The sequence below is a fragment of the Eretmochelys imbricata genome, chromosome 2 (genome assembly GCF_965152235.1).
Source record: "Eretmochelys imbricata isolate rEreImb1 chromosome 2, rEreImb1.hap1, whole genome shotgun sequence".
NCBI classification, from domain to species: Eukaryota; Metazoa; Chordata; order Testudines; family Cheloniidae; genus Eretmochelys; species Eretmochelys imbricata.
This window is the reverse complement of record NC_135573.1, coordinates 134,508,712-134,528,777: the sequence shown is the minus strand read 5'-3', so window position 1 is coordinate 134,528,777 and position 20,066 is coordinate 134,508,712. Positions and strand designations below refer to the sequence as shown.

The 20,066-nt window shown below is 40.2% G+C and overlaps 1 protein-coding gene and 1 long non-coding RNA gene across 2 annotated transcripts in view; one reads left to right on the top strand and one right to left on the bottom strand.

The window, feature by feature from the left end:
• The window catches only part of RETREG1 (reticulophagy regulator 1), a 146,086-nt gene that overhangs the window by 94,942 nt on the left and 31,078 nt on the right, over nucleotides 1–20,066 (bottom strand). Inside the window, exons 2-3 of the mRNA XM_077810771.1 lie at nucleotides 17,723–17,829; nucleotides 15,744–15,774 (exon numbers count right to left, since the gene is read on the bottom strand). Coding sequence (XP_077666897.1) covers nucleotides 15,744–15,774; nucleotides 17,723–17,829 — 138 coding nt within the window. The remainder of the gene's footprint in view (nucleotides 1–15,743; nucleotides 15,775–17,722; nucleotides 17,830–20,066) is intronic.
• Nucleotides 1–20,066, top strand: part of LOC144261334 (uncharacterized) — a 47,154-nt gene that overhangs the window by 9,314 nt on the left and 17,774 nt on the right. The gene's annotated exons all lie outside the window — the stretch shown is intronic.

Below are 20,066 nucleotides of genomic sequence, written 5' to 3'. Positions count from 1 at the left end.
AAATATGAATGATCTGGAATACGGTATGAGACTAGCTCGAATACATATACAGAACATATATAATATTTGCATTTGTATATTTCTAAAGGGTTTCATCTTGGTGAGCTTTAAAGAAAATTTTCTCAATCAAGATTTAGATTTCAAAAAGTAAGATAGATGACTTGTAGCCTGGTTCCAAAATAGGAAGGTTAATAAAACTGCCTTGTTTTCAGAAAGAACGAGAACATTTGCCTGTTTTTAGATTAACAGATGAGAAAGCAGAGATGATGAATTTATTATAAGTCTAAATTTATTTTCACATTTGAGCAACTGGTTTTATGTTCAGGTTGTTAGCATTAGTTATTTTTATAGAGATTTTATATTTAATTTTCTGTAAACAACGTCTTCTTAAGACCTTTCACCCAAATGAGATCATGCCAACTTCCAGAAAGTGGTCTTCTGTCTGGATTTTTGACATTTGGGTGGGCGTGGGGTGGAGGAGTTTAAACAGACCAATAGTCTCCGTGATATGGAAAACACACAGAATAATTTCTAAATAGCTGTCTTAAACAGACCTTTTCAAAGATGAGACTTGCTAATTATGACCTAATTCAAACTCAGCGGGCCTTACTGCATCACTCCCACATAGGCCTTACTCCTTATTTGCCTGGAAACTTTGGCTTGTGATTCTATAAGACAAAGTGTTTTTAAGTTTATGATTTTATGATATACTTTTCAATTAGACTATGATTTGAATACATTTGTTAGATTTAAAAACAGTTACCATGACATGCATTTCTGGCATTATGACAGTTAGACAATGATGTGAATATAATCCATCTTTAATTAATCTCTAACAGAGTGGATTTATGCTACTATATACGTAACGCTTTGTGTTAAGTATATAGCTGAAGCACAAATGCGAAATATATGATTCATACTGATACCTGGTCTATTATTTTTGAGGCACGTTCAGAAATTGCCTGGCACCTTGTATCTCTGTATTGGTTTGCTTAATGCTTGGAGTTATGTTTGCCTTCGTTTTTAATAACCACGCTAGAATAAAAGCAAGTTCTTTTCTAAGATGAAGACTATGGAATTCTAGGATGCCATCATGAGGACTGTGTGGCTTTTCAAAACAATACCTTTAAATATTGTCCTAATACATGTTCATTAATAATTTTAAAGCCCTATCATATTGACATGTCTTCTGAATAACTAGTTTAGACACAAGAGAAGCTATAGGTATATATGAGCCCACATGCCTCTAAGCAGTAAGAAAATATATGGAAATTTTCCTGAAGAGTAAAATTCAGTATTCCACAATGACCTTAGCAAACATTTGGATCAATGGCTGAAATTTTTGTTTAGATGGATTATTTCAATCAAAAAGAGCACAAAGGCTACTGCTCCTTACAAGTGATTCAAAATTAGCTGAAGAACAAAAACCCAGGAAATTATTCTTACATCTAGGGAATCAAATTCCTCATTAACTGCATTAAATAAAAAGTGAGATTGTACAACCACATGGTGTAAGATTCGAAGTTAGCTATTTCAAGGTTAAATCCCTTAGAGATTCCATTGGTTATGTCTTAGATAAAGGCTTTTCCTGAAAAAAGTTTTATATAAAAGTTATCTAAGGGCCAGATGGTGACACCCTTGTTCATGTTAAGCAGCACCTTACTCCACAAATAGTCTGATTAAAGTCTGTAGGAGTATTTGCAGAATAAGGCACTATTCAAGATGATTGAAGATGGCATAATTTGGCCCTCTATATTAATTTTTTAGGATCCACTTCAGTCTAAAATGTGGGTCTTTCATATTTGAGAAGCCCACCTTCTTTTTTTTTTTTTGGCAGCATAACAAGAGAAACTATGACTAAGCAGGATAAAGGGAAACATGATGTTTCATGCTAATGGGTCCACTCTGTGATCTCTGGCTCTGTTTTTACGCCCCCCACGAAGATCAGAGCTTTGGAAGCAAGGAAGACTGGAATTCCTTTGCCTATTTTGTGGTAGGAAAAAGTCCCCATCTTTGTGACTGAGACTAAAAAAGCTCATCTAAACTTAAGTAGTATCTTTGCTTCCTTTCTATCTGCAATATCTTTATGGTGTGGTTTGGTAGCAATCTTCTCTGGAAGGTCCAGATACGAGTAGGAAGAGGGCTAACCTTTCATAAGGACTCACCTGTACTGTGGAAGCTTTTAGTTTGAGCCTGATAGTGATCATGTTTAAAAAGGAGAAAAAGCTGGCATCTGTATTAGAGGGGGCAATCATATCGGAAGATCACACTGAGGATTAAAAAAGCTAGACATTTGGGAAGGCTAACCCTTCTGCCATCACATATGATCAGTTTTCTTCCTGACTCCAGCATATCAACTAATTTGCTCCCTTTACAAAAGCAATGTTTTCCTTTTGCATTTTTCTTGTCTCTATCAACTGTTAGAAGGACTTATATGCACTGGATGAGCTCTAATAAAGACAATATAGAATATGTATACATTTAATTCATTTACTATAAAACAACCTAGCTTACTGTCCACAACACAGTCAAGCACCACACAACAAAACACAGGAATGTTGACAGTAATATTGTCTGTGTGAACATGGGGAGGTGGTTATGAATGTGGGTGTGCGCGAAGAATGATCTTTTATTATCTACTGCACAACCTGGAAAAACTTCTAAGTGGGGGGGGGTTACTACTCTGCTTATAAACTATTTATCTGTTTACATTTTTGTTACAATGCAATTAGCATTAGTCTGTAACAGAAAAAAATCACTGTCATAGACGTTTAATATGTATGGCTTACTGAACAAAGCTTTTAAAGGGCAATATTACATAGAAATTATATTTAAATAAAACACAAGCCAAGCAATGTATTTCCTATGTTATTAACAGCATAACAGATTCTAAAGATGAACATTTAAAAATGCTATTTATATCTCTGCATTTATGTTTAGGCTTCACTCTGCTTGGACAGTGAAGCACTAATCAGTTCACTTTGGTCTATCGTCAGTTTTGTTCTTTTTCTCATGCTTAAGCACAATTCTGTTATTTTTGTGTTGCAAATGCTCCCCAAGATCTAAATCCAAACAAAACATTTTCACTGATATTATCCCTGATAGATGTCACCAACATGTCAATATTAGTGACTGTTCTGCCTATATTACTTAAAAACTCTCTTTTAAATTAGTTTAATCTTTTAGTCCTGCAAGCAGTCTGCAACACGTAAAATAATAGAATGTTGAACCTGCAGTCTAACAATTATAAAAATAGGTCAAGCAAAGTAATTTAAAGAACACACATACTGAGACAAACTTCCACTGAATTAGTTTTGAAAACATAACATCGGTCCAGGAATAGCCCTCTGAACAAAAGACAAGAGAATCCTCATTGATTTGCAGCAATGCAATCAGAAAATAACTTGCTTTGAACACATTTCTGTGACAGCACATGGGCAAAATAAAATACCTGAATCTATCTCCACATTAGACATACGGGACAGAGTTAACAATTTAAAGTAATAGCAATATAGCTAGGCAACACACAGTGCAAAAAAACCCAAACCAAAATAAAAAAGCCCCAACCATCCCTATTTAACAAAAGCATGAAGAAACTTTTATAATAAGGAAGTACAAATTTTTATATGCATGCTTCCACACAGTAAAAGAGAATACATAAAGCCCTTTTGAGATTTGGGGAGAAAAATATAACCATGAACATTTTATATAATTTGCATTATGGTAACATTATATTTAGAGGAATTCTGGTTTCAGGTGTGTTTGACCAATATAGTCAATAAATTGATTACACAGAAATCAGTTTTTAATTGTGACAGGACAGTTTTGAGTTGAGAATAGTTCTATTTACTAAGGGCCCAATTCTACAAAGATATACACATACTTAACCCCATGCACTGTAAGCAACCTCAGTGCAATCAAGGGTACATAACAAGTAACATATGTCGGAGCAATGATAGTCAATCACATCTGGCTATTGAGTGGCTTCAGAAAGCACACACTATAGCACACATCATAAGTACAGTTAAAAATCACTGAAGTGCTCTTGCCAGTTTTTATTTTCAGTTTTTTTTTTTAAAGAGTAATTAAAAATTAGTATTGTTGATTTATAGGTGGGTTTAGATTTAAAATGAAAAGCAAAATATTCATCATATACTTCAGAACAGATATACAAATAGATACATTTTAGATAGAAGAACTAAAAACATCACAACTGAAATATTTTATCATAGAAATGTAGGGCTGGAAGGGACCTCAAAAGGTCATCAAGTCCAGCCCCCTTTGCTAAGGCAAGACTAAGTAAACCTAAACCATCCCTGGCAGGTGTTGCCCAACCTGTTGCTGAAATCCTCCATTGATGGGGATTCCACAACTTCCCTTGGAAGCCTACTCCAGAGCTTAACTCCCTTATAGTTAGAACATTTTTCCTAATAGCTAATGTAATTCTCCCTTGGTGCAGATTAAGTCCATTACTTCTTGTTCTATCTTCAGCCAACATGGAGAACAATCAATCCCCATCCTCTTTATACCAAGCCTTAACATATTTGAAGGCTACCGGATCCCCCCCTCAGTCTTCTTTTCTCAACATTAAACATGTCCAGCTTTTTTAACCTTCCCTCTTAGGTCAGGTTTTCTAAGCATCTTTTATCATTTTTGTTGCTCTCCTCTGGGATCTCTCCAATTTATCCAAACCTTTTCTAAAGGGTGGTGCCCAAAACTGGGCATGATATTCTGGATCTGAGGTCTCAGCAGCACTGAGTAGAAAAGGACAATTACCTTGCATATCTTACACACAGCACATCCGTTAATACACCCCAGAATGATACTAGGTTTTTTCATACCGGCATCACACTGTTGACTCATATTCAATTTGTGAATCCCCAGACCCTTTCCAGCTTTACTAGCACTTAGCCAGTTATACCCATTCAGTATTTCTGCATTTGATTTTTCTTTTCTAAGTGAAGTACTTTGCGTTTATTTTCATTGAATTGCATCTTGTTGATTTCTGATCAATTCTCCAATTGGTCAAGATCCTTTTGAATTCTAATCCTGTCTTCCAAAGTGCTTTGCAAATCCTCCCAGCTTCCTGTCATCCCCAAATTTCATGAGCATATTCTCCACTCTATCATCCAAGTCATTAATGAAAATATTGACTAGTACAGGATCTCTACAGAACTCCACTGGATACACCCTCCCAGTTTGACAGTGAACCATTGATAACTCTTTGAGTACAATTTTTCAACCAACTGTGCACCCACTTTGTAGTCGTTTTATCTAGATCACATTTCCCTAGGGTGCTTAAGAGAACATCATGTGGGACTGTGCCAAATGCCTTACTAAAATCAAGGGGAGGGGGTGTCACATGCTTAATTTTAAGCAGTTGAATACCCTCATCAATGAGATTATTCACCTACTTACGTGCTTAGTGATCTGGGAGGTCTTGTGTCAACTTGCCTACATTGGGGGACACAGAGCAATGGAACACAGCCCATCTCATTGCAACTAAAGGATTGTTGCTCTGTCACCATAAAGACGAAATGGCATTTCTCCCCTTTTGGGAAATGTTTACAGCCCATTTTAAATCCTAGAGACCAACCACCTCATAGCAGAAAAAGGGCCAGATCCAGTATTAAGGTCTTTGGCATCCCAGCAAACAGCCCTACATCACACAAGCAAGCTCCCTTCCCCAGACCTCTGCTTTCCCAGCAGCAGCTGTATTTTTAATTCATGTATTCAATTCACTGCCTGCTTTCCCCTTCATGTCATGAACAATCTAGAGAGACACATAAGGGAATAAGAAAAGGGCAAGAGAAAAACTTGAAACAAAATGTCAAATATTGAAGTACTTACTGAAGAGAACTTTTATTCTAAGTATATGAGTACAGACAGATGTAGAATCATAGAACTGCAGGACTGGAAGGGAATTTGAGAGGTCTTCTAGTCCAGTCCCCCGCACGCATGACAGGACTAAGTATTACCTAGACCATCCCTGACGTGTTTGTCTAACCTGCTCTTAAAAATCTCCAATGATGGAGATTCCACAGCCCCCTTAGGCAATTTATTCCAGTGCTTAACTAGCCTGACAGCTAGGAAGTTTTTCCTAAGGTCCAACCTAAACTGCCCTTGCTGAAATTTAAGCCTATTGCTTCTTGCCCTATCCTCAGAGGTGACAGAGAATAATTCTCTCTTCTCCTTGTAACAATCTTTTATGTACTTGAAAATTGTTACGCCGCCCCTCAGTCTTCTTTTCTCCTAACTCCTCCCATTTTTTCAATCTTCCCTCACAGGTCATGTTTTCTAGACCTTTAAAAAAATGTTGTTGATCTTCTCTGGATTTTCTCCAAATCTTTCCTGAAATGTGGCACCCAGAACTGGACACAATATTCCAGTTGAGGCATAATCAGTGCAGAGTAGAGCAGAAGTAGTACTTCTCGTGTCTTGCTTACAACATTCCCGCTACTGCTAATACATCCCAGAATGATTACTTTTTTTTTTTTTTTTGCAACAGTGTTACACTGTTGACTCATATTTAGCTTGTGTTCCACTATGACCAGATCCCTTTCTACAGTACTTTTTCTTAAGCAGTCATTTCCCATTTTGTATGCGTGCAACCGATTGTTCTTCCCGAGGTGGAGTACTTTGCATTTGTCCTTATTGAATTTCATCCTATTTACTTCAGACCATTTCGAATTTTAATCCTATCCTTCAAGACACTTGCAACCCCTCCCACCATGGTATCATCCACAAACTTTATAAGTGTACTCTTCATGCCAATATCTAAATCACAATCACTGGTGACGATACTGAACAGAACTGGACCCAGAACTGATCCCTGCGGGACCTCACTCAATATGCTCTTCCAATTTGACTGTTAACCACTGATAATTTTGGGAATGGTTTTCCAACCAGTTTTGCACCCACCTTATAGAAGCTCCATCTAGGTTGCATTTCCCTAGTTTATGAGAAGGTCACGAGAGACAGTATCAAAAGCCTGACTAAAGTCAAGATATACCACATCTACCACTTCCCCCTATCCACAAGGCATATCAAAGAAAGCTATTAGGTTGGTTTGACATGATTTGTTCTTGACAAATCCATGCTGACTGTTACTTATCACCTTATTATCTTCTAGGTCTTTGCAAATTGCTTTCTTAATTATTTGCTCTATTATTTTTCTGGGTACTGAAGTTAAGCTGACGGGTCTGTAACTCCCCAGGTTGTCCTTATTCCCCTTTATATACATGGACAAATATTGTGCCATTTTCCAGTCCTCTGGAATCTCTCCGGTCTTCCATGACTTTTTGAAGATAATTGCTAATGGTTCAGATATCTCCTCTGTCAGCTCCTTGAGTATTCTAGGATGTATTTCATCAGGCCCTGGTGACTTGAAGGCATTTAACTTGTCTAAGTAATATTTAACTTGTTCTTTCCCTATTTTAGCCTCTGATCTTACTTCATTTTCACTGACATTTACTATGTTAGATGTCCAATTGTTACTAATTTTTTTGGTGAATACTGAAACAAAAAAGTCATTTAGCACTTCTTCCATTTCTACATTTTCTGTTACTGTTTTCTCCCTTCATTGAGTAACAGGTCTACCCAGTCCTTGGTTTTCTTCTTGCTTCTAATGTATTTGTAGAATGTCTTCTTGTTACCCTTTATGTCTCTAGCTAGTTTAATCTTGTTTTGTGCCTTGGCCTTTCTAATTTTGTCCCTACATACTTGTATTATTTGTTTATATTCATCCTCTGTAGTTTGATCTACTTTCCACTTTTTGTAGGATTCTTTTTTGAGTTTCAGATCATTGAAGATCTCCCAGTTAAGCCAGGGTGGTCTCCTACCATACTTCCTATCTTTCCTACGCAGTGGGATAGTTTGCTCTTATGCCCTTAATAATGTCTCTCTGAAAAACTGCCAACTCTCTTGAACTGTTTTTTCCTTTAGAATGCCTGGTGTTGTAAAGGATGAAGGTTTTACTGGCATGAGTTTGAGATGATCACATCATTCACCAGTGGCAAATCTGTAAGCAAATAATATAGGTTGTTCCAAATGCATGCCAATAAAACTTTTATGTCACTCCACACTATGATATGTTTTGTATGCACCGCATTATTAAAATTTGCTTTTTTTAAAATATTTTAGAGGAGTTTAAAAAAGAATTATTGGAACTTTTTTATTCATCCAACTCTGTTGCCATGAATGCAGCTGTACAGGATTCAAGTGGGGGGGAAAAATTGAAACTATTACATTAAAAATACTTCCAAAAATGGCCTAAATAGCTTTTCTATACAAAAATTGGTCACTCCTTTCAATCCAAATTCTGTAATCAACTGGAGAGCTAAGAATCTCCCCTTCCCAAAGGTATATTGTTTCCATTTCTATCTCTGCACGACAGTGAAACGTAAATTTATGATATTTTATGTTTAGAAAAACTGTTACTGGCCCAGGATTGAATCCCACCTATTTTGGAACTCAGGCCAGGGTAATCTGAGGAGGGAGAGGAAGAAATTCCACATTTGGAAGCAAAAGGAAGAAAACGCTTTTGTGGTAGGGTGATCTGCAACAAAATGGGGGTGATTTGAAGCTACTCATAAGTTTGGAATGCTAGAACAATTCCCAAGAGAAGGCTTAGTTGGCAGTGATGTGATCATTAGCATGTGATAAATTGTACAGACAATTTTATCATATGAATTCCACACAGGCATATTATTAAATAGGCAAATGTAATTTCATTTGAAATTGCATGTGTGAAATCAAAACAAAGATGTGAATAATCATACTGAAATACATTCCTTTGTTCTTCAGTGTTTTGTGTTGCTTTTTAAACACTTTTTTAGCCAGTAAATCAGAAAATAACTACAAATACCTAAAGGAAAATCTTGCTCTTTCCTAAAGGACATGAGTAGGGGACAGACGTACCACTTTAGCGCTTTACATAATGCCGTCATGTACTTATAGGGCAAGGTAGCACAGACAGGGCTACTGCCAATGAGCTGCTAGACACTGTTTTTTCTTTTGAACGAGGCTGCATGTGCTCCGGACTAGTGTATGCTTCATCTACCAGGTACAACGGCTAGTTGCCTGTGGGCAATGGACACACCTTCTATCTAACAGTCATCATCCCTTTGGAGCTGTGGTGTGCAGGCCAACTCAACAGTTGGCTACTCAACCCCACACAGTCTTCAGCCTAGGCAAAGGTCGTGGACCAACAACTTCCACAGGGAGGATGAGATTCCCTGTGTTTTCTTCCCCTCTCTCCACCACCAGCAGAACAGAAGTTAGGATCTAGCCCTTATCCAATACCACAGTATTAAATAATGCAATACTGAAAAATTCTCAGTAAGGAAAACAGGAAAGAAGGAATGACCATATGGCAAAGATTGAGCATAACACTCAAATATGCAGTTCAGAACCTGTACTATTATTAATTTTTAGTTGGTCTTCTCATTCATCAGCAAAGTATTATAGGTACATAAATTTTAAAATGTGGAGATAAATCCTTCTTTAAATAACTTACCAATGGTATTTATCCTTTAACGCTCTAGCTGACAACCGCCAGGGATAGCTGTCCCTTTGCCTGTCATTTTCAGAGGACAAAGGGTCTTGGAATGATGTTCTAACTATCCTAATTCTCTAAGGCAAGGGTTCTCAAACTGGGGGTCAGGACCCCTCAGGGGGGTGTGAGATTATTGTGTGTGGGGGGGGGTTTGTGAGTGGTCAGCCTCCACCCAAACCCCGCTTTGCCTCCAGCATTTATAATGGTGTTAAATATATTAAAAAAGTTTTTAATTTATAAGGGGGGTTGCACTCAGAGGCTTGCTATGTGAAAGGGGTGACCAGTACAAAAGTTTGAGAATCACTGCTCTAAGGAGTCATTTCCCTTTACAATCCAGAAGCCTCTCTTTGCAAACTAAATTGGATGTGGGTCCAAAGCTTCTGTGGTAAACACACTTCACCACCTTCCATTTCAAGCACATTCTAAGGCCATGTCTACACTACGAAAGACGATTTTTGGGAACAGATTGTATAAAGTTGAGTGCATGCGCCACACACAATTACATAATTACACACTAATTTGGCGGTGTGTGTCCACAGTACCGTGGCAAGCATCAACATTCCGAGCGGTGCACTGTGAGTAGCTATCCCACAGTTCCCACAGTCCCCGCTGCCCATTAGAATTCTGGGCTGAGCTCCCAATGCCTGAAGGCGCCAAAAATTTGTTGCGGGTGGTTATGGGTAAATGTCATCAGTCAACCCTCCCTCCCTCTGTGAAAGCAACAGCAGACAATCATTTCGCACCCTTTTCCCTGGATTGCCCGAGCAGACGCTATAGCACGGCAAGCATGGAGCCCGTTCAGCTCACTGCAGCAGTTATAACCATTGTAAACACCTTGCGCATTATTGTACATTTTATGCAGAACCAGCACCTGAAAAACCAGGTGAGGAGGCAACGGCAGCACGGTCACGAGAGTCATGAGGACATGGACACAGATTTCTCTAAAACCGTGGTCCCTGGCAATTTGGAGATCATGGTGTTAAGGGGGCAGGCTCATGCAGTCGAACCCTGATTCTAGGCCTGGGAAACAAGCACAGACTGGTAGGACCGCACAGTGTTGCAGGTTTGGGATAATTCCTAGTGGCTCCGAAACTTTTGCATGCGTAAGGGCACTTTCATGGAACTTTGTGACTTGCTTTCCCCTGCCCCGAAGCGCAAGAATACCAAGATGAGAGCAGCCCTCACAGTTCACAAGCGAGTGGCAATAGCCCTGTGGAAGCTTGCAACACCAGACAGCTAACAGTCAGTCGGTAATCAATTTGGAGTGTACAAATTTACTGTGGGGGTTGCTGTGATGCAAGTAGCCAACGCATTCATTGAACTGCTGCTATCAGAGGTAGTGACTCAGGGAAATGTGCAGGTCATAGTAGATGGCTTTGCTGCAATGGGATTCCCTAACTGTGGTGGGGCTATAGACGGAACGCACATCCCTATCTTGGAACCGGACCACCAGGGCAGCCAGTACATAAACCGCACGGGGTGCTTTTCAGTGGTGCTGCAAGCACTGGTGGATCACAAGGGACGTTCACCAACATCAACCTGGGATGGCCGGGAAAGGTACATGACACTTGCATCTTCAGGAACTCTGGTCTGTTTCAAAAACTGCAGGAAGGGACTTTATTCCCAGACCAGAAAATAACTGTTGGGGATGTTGAAATGCCTATAGTTATCCTTGTGGACCCAGCCTATCCCCTAATGCCCTGGCTCATGAAGCTGTACACAGGCACCCTGGACAGTAGTAAGGAGCTGTTCAACTATAGGCTGAGCAAGTGCAGAATGGTGGCAGAGTGTGCATTTGGACATTTAAAGGGTCGCTGGCGCAGTTTACTGACTCGCTCAGTCCTCTGTGAAACCAATATTCCCATTGTTATTGCTGCTTGCTGTGTGCTCCACAATCTCTGAGAGAGTAAGGGGGAGACGTTTATGGCGGGGTGGGAGGTTAATGCAAATCACCTTGCTGCTGAATACGAGCAGCCAGACACCAGGTCGATTAGAAGAGCACAGCAGGAAGAGCTGCCGCGCATCAGAAAAGCTTTGAAAATCAGTTTAATGACTGGCCAGGGTACTGTGTGACACTTCTGTTTGTTTCTCCTTGATGAAAACCCGCCCCCTTGGTTGCCTCTAAATTCCCTGTAAGACACCCGCCCTCTCCCCTTCCATCACAGCTCGCTTGCAAAGGAAACAAAGTCACTATCGTTTAAAAAACATGTATTCTTTATTAATTGATTATAAAAATAGGGAGATAACTCACAAGATAGCCCAGTTGGGGTGTGGGAGGAGGGTAGGAGGGAAGGAAAAGGCCACTTCAAAACTTGTTGAATGACAGCCTTCTGTTGCTTGGGCTGTCCACTGGAGTGGAGTAGTTGGGTGCCCAGAGCCTCCCCTTTCTCCCCCCAGGTTCTTGGGCATCTGGGTGAGGAAGCTATGGAACTTGGGGAGGAGGGAGGGTGGTTAAACAGTGGCTGCAGCAGCAGTCTGTGATCCTGCTGCCGTTCATGAACCTCCACCAGGCGCTGGAGCATGTCCGTTTGATCCCGCAGTAGCCCCAGCATTGCATCATGCCCCCTCTGATCTTCCTGCTGCCAGCTCTCCTCACGTTCATTGGCCTCTTTCCTGTACTCTGCTATTGTGTCCCTCCACACATTCTGCTGAGCTCTGTCAGTGCCGGACAACTGCATGAGCTCAGAGAACATTTCATCGTGCATGCGGTTTTTTTCGCTGCCTTATCTGAGATAGCCTTTGGGAAGGAGGAGGGAGGCTTGAAACATTTGCAGCTGCTGGAGGAAAAAAAGGGAGTGAAGTATTTAAAAAGACACATTTTACAGAACAATGGCTATACTCTTTCATGGTGCACAACACTATTCACATTACATAGCACATGTGATTTTGGTACAACGTCGCATTTTGCATCTTATATTGAGTGCCTGAGGCTTTGGGTGTTAGAGATCACACATGCAGTGCCAGGCGACAGAATTTGGCTTGCAGGCGGCCATGGCAGGCCATAGTCTTTTGGCTTCTTCAACCTTCATAACAGCAGCTCCCTCCTCTCCCATACCAAGCAAAGCCCGTTGGGTTGGCCATTTAGTGCTGCGGTTTTCCTGTTAATGCGTAGCAGCAGAAACCAAACTAACCCCCTCGCATCCAATTCTCTGGGATGATTGCTTTACCCCTCCCCCCACCGCCTGGCTGGTATCAGAAAAGACCCCTGCTAGCCAAATGCGAACAGCTCAGCGCCAATGGAGCCAGCACCACCCCTCCCCCACCACTGTGTGGCTAACTGCAGGGAGGATTTCTTTTCAGCCACAGGAAAACAGCCCAGTAGGAACGGCCACCTCTTAATGTCCCCTTAATTAAATTCCCCTATTTCAACCAGGTTACCATGAACAATATCACTCTCCTGAGGATAACACAGAGAGATAAAGAACGGATGTTGCTTGAATGCCAGCAAACACCAGGACCACAGACTTCCAGGCTTCATCATGCAACGATACCAGATTACTTGCTACTAGCATGGCGTGGTAAAGTGTCCTTCCATGGAGGACGGAATAAAGCTGCTCTCCCCAGAAACCTTCTGCAAAGGCTTTTAGAGTACCTCCAGGAGAGCTTCATGGAGATGTCCCTGGAGGATTTCCGCTCCATCCCCAGACACATTAACATACTTTTTTAGTAGCTGTACTGGCCACAAATGCATCCCAAGTCCCCAGGGCTACTTAGTCATTAAAAAACACTTGCTTTTATAACATGTATTATATTTAAAAAGGTACACTCACCAGATGTCCCTTCTCCGGCTTTGTTGGGTTGGGAGGGTATTTCAGTCAGGGTGATAAAAGATCCTGGCTGTCAGGGGGGGCGGTGTGCTGTGTGCTCTCCTCAAGCTCGTCCTCCTCCTCCTCATCTTCCCCGTCCGCAAAATCCTCAGGCATGGTGGAGAGTACCCAATCATCAGAGTCCATGGACAGGGGTGGGGTAGTGGTGGTGGCCCCCCCTAGAATTGCATGCAGCTCAGCGTAGAAGTGGCATGTCTGGGGCTCTGTTCTGGAGCATCCATTTGATCCTTTGGTTTTCTGGTACGCTTGTCTGAACTCCTTAAGTTTCATGCGGCACTGTGTTGCGTGCCTTCTGTAGCCTCTGTCCCTCATGGCCTCGGAGATTTTTTAAAATGTTTTGGCACTTTGCCTTTTGGAATGTAGCTGATAGCATGGATTCCTCTCCCCATACAGCGATCAGATCCAGTACCTCCCTTTCGGTCCATGCTGGAGCTCTTTTTTGATTCTGGGACTGCATGGTCACCTGTGTTGATGAGCTTACCTGGCCAAACAGGAAATGAGATTCCAAAGTTCCCAGGGCTTTTCCTGTACACCTGGCCAGTGCATCCGAGTTCAGAGTGCTGTCCAGAGCGGTCACAATGGTGCACTGTGGGATAGCTCCTGGAGGCCAATACCTTCAAATTGCCTCCATACTAACCCTAATTTGAAACGGCGATGTCGATTTCAGCGCTAATCCCCTCATTGGGGAGGAGTACAGAAATCGGTTTTAAGAGCCCTTTATGTCGAAAAAAATGGCTTCGTTGTGTGGATGGCTGCAGGGTAAATTCAATTTAACAGTGCTAAATCCAACAAACTCGTAGTGTAGACCAGGCCTAATGTAAGCACACAGCTGCATGTATATAATTTAAAAAGACTACCAAAGCAAAACACTACACAGCCTACAATTTTCCTCATGGGAAGAGGATGAGAGAAAAGAGGAGACCCACATTTTCGTTGTCTAATACACCAGTGGAAGCACTGAGATACTACAGTATGAACTGAGGCAGGTATAAATGCCTATTTAGAAAAGAATAAAAGCTGAATCTTATGTTTCAGCGTCCACATTATGGATTGCTAGCTTTCCAGTGCACAGCTAGAGTTGAGTGGAATTTTTAAATCATGTCACTAAGTCTGTGTCTTACACCTCAAGGCCACTGTTCCAAATGCTGTCAGTAGTCAGGTAACTGAAAATCATTACCATCAAACAGTTGTTTGGTAGCCTATGTAAAGTAATAATGCCTTACATTTCTATAGCATTTTTATTCAGAAGATTCCCAAATTACTTCATAGGACTGTATATAAGATTAATTTCATCCACTAATGAAATACAGCTAATCTACCCCAATGACACTGCACAAATATTTGTGTGTGTGGGACAAATACAGGGGGTTTAGACAGACAAAATTAGCCATCTGTGACAGTCCAATGCCTACTAACAGGTTTAACAACCATCATTAATAGGTATCCAGGGTAGCCATTTTAGAGATGCTAGCAACTGACAGAGCATTGAATTGATATACAGTAGAACCTCAGAATTATGAACACCTTGGGAATGGAGGTTGTTTGTAACTCTGAACAAAATGTTATGGTTGTTCTTGAAAAAGTTTACAACTGAACACTGACTTAATACAGCTTTGAAACTTTACTATGCAGAAGAAAAAGTCTACTTTTAACCATCTTAATTTAAATGAAACAAACACAGAAACTGATCCCTGACCCTGTCCAAAAAATATTTTTTAAAATTTCCCTTTGTTTTTTTAGTAGTTTACATTTAACACAGTACTGTACTGTTGTTGAGGTTTTTCTTTTAGTCTCTGCTGCTGTCCGACTGCGTATTTGTGGTTCCAAATGAGATGTGTGGTTGAGTGGTCAGTTTGTAACTCTGGTGTTCGTAACTCCAAGGTTCTGTTTTAGTCTAGTGCTGGTCACTACCCACCAGGAGCACAATGGTGAGGGGAACCTTGTACTGACACACTTAAGAATGGAAGACATTGCTCTTCAGAGCTGTAAATCCAGTATCTTTCCCAAGAACTAACTTCAAATTAAACACATTCAAAGTGGCAGAAAACCCAGAAGAGGACAATACTTCTTAAAGAAGAAAATGGTAACATTCAAAAAGCAGGTTGCTTCTTAAAAATCTGATACTTGACTGAATAATATACTGTGATACAATTCAAATAAAAAACTTATAACTTAAAAAACTTAAAAGTTATAACTTTCACAAAGAATACTATTTAAAAAATCTATTTAAAACTGAGGCATCATGTGAACAGCCAGTAATATAGAACAAACTACACTGTGGTCAAAATAACGCAGTTCTTGTTTTGTGGGCTATTTGGGAGAATCATTTGTAAAATTCAGAATTTTTAAATGGCACCTACCTGTCAGTGAGGCTCCTCCATAGCTGTGCACCTGAAATAAGCAAAGCGTAAGATGAAAAATAGCACTGATATATACAGCAGAACTGTTTTTTTTCCCTTCAATTTTTCAACAGTGCACCAAATTACAGAATAATTACTCTAAAAATCTCTGTAGTTCTATAATACAAGTCACATTTACCCAGATTACTAGTAAAAAAATCATGCATACTTTCCATTTTAAACAATGGAGTAACATGCTTTAGAAAAATCAACATGTTTTCTGTAAACTTGATATCTCAAAACAGTTTGAAATATTCATGAAAAATCAATGTACTTATTTAACCTGGTCTGTCTTTAAACTAGAATGATTAGATACTCAATGTAATCTAACTTTGTCACATTTTTGGATTGCAAAATTAGATTACATTTGGATAACAATCACTTTCTGTATCTGTCATTATACTATAACAATTTTGCCATCTAGTGGTTCGCTGGAGTTAAATAAAAGTTATTATCCCACTAAGACCTAACAGATTTCCTCTTTTAGTTCAAGGGGTAATTTGTTGATTTCAGATCTAAAAAGGTTTCTGGCTCAAGCTAAAAGACAGATTCTTCATGAGAGTACTCAATTAGTAGTTTTGGACTTTCCTGAACTCTTCCTATGAAGTCACTGGAGATATTTTATATTAGCTCAGGTGAAATATGACTATCCCATGATTTCACAGTTAGGAGCATATAGCTTTATTGGCCTTATCTGACACTGCTGGATTGCAAAATAATAAAAATAGGAGTGTACTCTTGCACTTCCAATCAAATCAGTAATATCTGGTGCCAAAAATGATTAGCTGGTACTGATTACTAAAGGTCACATAAACCCTGTAACATAACAGAAAACAAAAAGTCCTCAGTAAACTGAAGAAGCAGCACAAATAGGAAATAAACTTCCTTACTCTTCTGCTGTTTTTTAGGGTATGTCTATACTGCAATGTAAGTCTAGGGATAGCAGAACTTGGTTTGGCAGACTCAAGATTTTATCAACCTAGGGCTTGAGCAGCTACACTCATTTGTAACACCAAGTTAGAAACTGCTGAACCTGGGTCCCAATCTGGGGCTCCGGTGCCTACATTGTGTCATGTGGGCCTGAGTCCAACCATTCATATCCCAGACTTCTTAGCCCCCCGCACACAAAATGTGGCTGCTCTAGTTCTTTGTTCATGGTGCAGTGTGGGAAAACATGACGGTTCACCAAGGCTGACTGTCCAGGATGACAAAGAAAGTGGGCCTCTGGGATTGTGGAATACTTTTGGCGTACTCCCACAGCACAAGTCCAGTGGGGCTGAATCTACAAGGCTAAGCAATAGGGCTTGAACCTAGTTTCCCAGCTTAACTCAGGCTCAGACCCTCCACTCCCATAGCTATGTCTACACAAAAAAGAAAAAACAGTGGCTGGCAGGGAAGAGGGTCCCAGAGCCTGGGCTCCAGCCCAAGCCTGGAAGTCTACATAGCAATGAAACAGCCCTGCAGCTCAAACCTAGGACAGCTGGTATGGGCCAGCTGTGGGTTTTTCTTTGCTATGTAAATATACCCATAGAATCCTGGGACACTGGGTCCAAGCCCTGGGTTACAGTGATTTGTGTGTTGATGCAAGGGTGGTTAGGCTTGAGCCTCAGTTTGATCCTTGGGCTTACACTGTAGGGTAAACATACCTTTAGAGACTTTTTAGACACTTTGCAGGAAACAAGAGTCATGAAAAATGGGCAACGACATAATGAGTACAACTTTATTTTAAAGTGATTTTTCAGAGTAGAATTTCCTTTTAAAACTTCTTCAGAGATTACTAGTCACTTGTCTCAGAAATGTTACATATTTAATGTTTTTACTGTGACATATTACACTCTCACAAAAATTAAACAAAAAATAGGGGCACGAATAGGATGAGAGCCAGCATAGGCAAACATTTGTAAGTTAAAGGTAAATTACTGTACTGATGATTGCCTTACCTTTTATCCTAGACAGTACCATATCCTTCATTATCTGCATAATTACAACCCCAAGTATTATGAGAGAAGTCAGCTGATATACTCTCCAAGGGGTCAGTGCAAGGAACCTAGGATACATTAAAAAAAATCACTCTAAATGTTTTAACTTATAGTACAGACTTACTTTATATAGGATCATGATTGTACCCCAACCTGAATAACCAAGTACAAACAAAATACATGTATATTGACATTGCTTTAACAGTTCCACTGAATTTGCTCTTCTCAGTGTCACTTCCAAGACGCAAACACTGAATAATAGTATAGTATGGCCATTATACCCTGGCTTAAAAAGCTATATTTAAGCAGCTGTTGAGCTTGATAGAGGAAACACTCTTAAAAAAAACCAAAACACACCCATGAATCAACATTTTCACTAAGAAGCAACAAGAAAAAAACTCTCAAAAACAAAATATGCTCAAGTGTTCCATGGGCATTTCCACAGGCTCTAGGGGAAAAAAAAACCTTTGTAATTGAAATTGTTTACGCATTACATCTTTGGGAGTCTTTTTTTTTTTTCTTTTTTTTTTTAAACTAACATGAACAAAGGGTAGGAAGGAAAACAGGACAGAATGGGCTTGTTTACCTGGTGTGGTAGTGCACTTCAGTGGGGTGTGAATTCTAATACCATATTTCTTTCAGGATAAACAGAAGGAGCAATTTAAAGCTCCTTTACATAGTGGTAGCTGAAAACAAAGGAAGCCACTGTCCAAGACACTGGCCCACATCACGTGGCCAAACAGAAAATAAGGTATATGAACTGAGGGTTTCCCAGAGACTGTGGACTGATTGCTTGCAGCTGTTCGAGTCTGCATGCAAGAAGCAGACAGCAAGACAAGCTTTTGTGAGCGCACCCCTGGGAGGGAAACAAGAGACAGATCTTTTAGGCACACTACTTGTTAGAAAGGCACACTGGATTTCTAAGCACGAAAACTGCCTGGTATTTGTTTCTACTGTGTTCAGAGAGACAGAATTTTATGTACAATCTTTGTAAATAAACACCATTACACCAACAAAATACCTAACTCATAATTTCTCCTCATAATGGAAACAACCCAACAAGGCCCCAAATATTAACTAACCACTTGGGCCCAGAAGAGGGAACAATATACAGTTTTTGAAGTAAACTCACATTCTGGTTATTGAAAAAGAAAGTTAGCTCCAGTCCACAACACCAACCACCAAAAGAAGGGTGTAACATTTAAAACAATTCCATAGTATATCAATCAGATGATCCACCCAGAATTAACCTAGTGTGCTAGATTTCCCCAATGATTACAGGAATGTGATACCAGTGCTTGTCTCTTCTCTAGTGAGGATGGTACCTACGCCAACAGGAGGGTTTCTCCCATCCGCGTAGATATTCCAACTGCCCAAGAGGCAGTAGCTAGGTTGACGGGAGAATTCTCCCATTGATCTAGCACTGTATACACCAGGGGTTAGGTCTGTTTGACTGAGTTGCTCAGGGCTGTGGATTTTTCTACACCCGACTGGTGTAGTTATATTGACCTAATTTTCTAGGCCTCAGTGTGTGTCTCTCTCTTTCTCACACACATACAATGTGTCAACTCTGTAGGATTAGCATTCTTGTGAATAGAAAAGATTTGAATTATAAAAATTAGTCACTCTGATGGTACCACAAATTGGCATTTTTGGGTGCTTCAGCATACATGCTTGACCTCAAGAAACTGGCAAGTGCACAGGGAATAATACCACAAGGTACACATGCACCCTCTCTGACACGCAAGTAGTAGATCTCCTTAATTCAAAACTCCTTTCCATAACGGCTCCAAAACTGTTATCCCAGTATTTCCTCAAACAACATTTTGTACCATGAAAACATCGTGGATTTAGCATGAGCATTTAATCTGGCTGCAGTGAAGATTTTGTTTGCCCTGATGCCTAACTTACTGAAGAGACTGTATATGGTGTAAATGGTCCACATTATTCCCTGAGAAAATGGGGTCTTATGAGCCAGTAGTCCGAGAGAAGGTATATTTGGACCTCTAAAAGACAGTGAGCAGCCACCACTGCAAGGCACCTGGGTCCAGATTTTCAAAGGTAATTAGGCACCTGAAGATGCAGATAAGGGCTTTTGAAAATCCCATTAGGCACCTAGGTGCTCACTCCATTGAACTGAATGGTATTTAGGCATCTAGGTGCTTTGAAAAAAATTTAATTAGGCATCTATTTCCATCTTTAAGTGACTCATTACCTTTGAAAATATGTCCTTTGGTGAAGCCAAAGCCACCCCAAACACGTAACTTGTATTAATGGGGTCATTGCTCAGTTTGAGCCCACAATA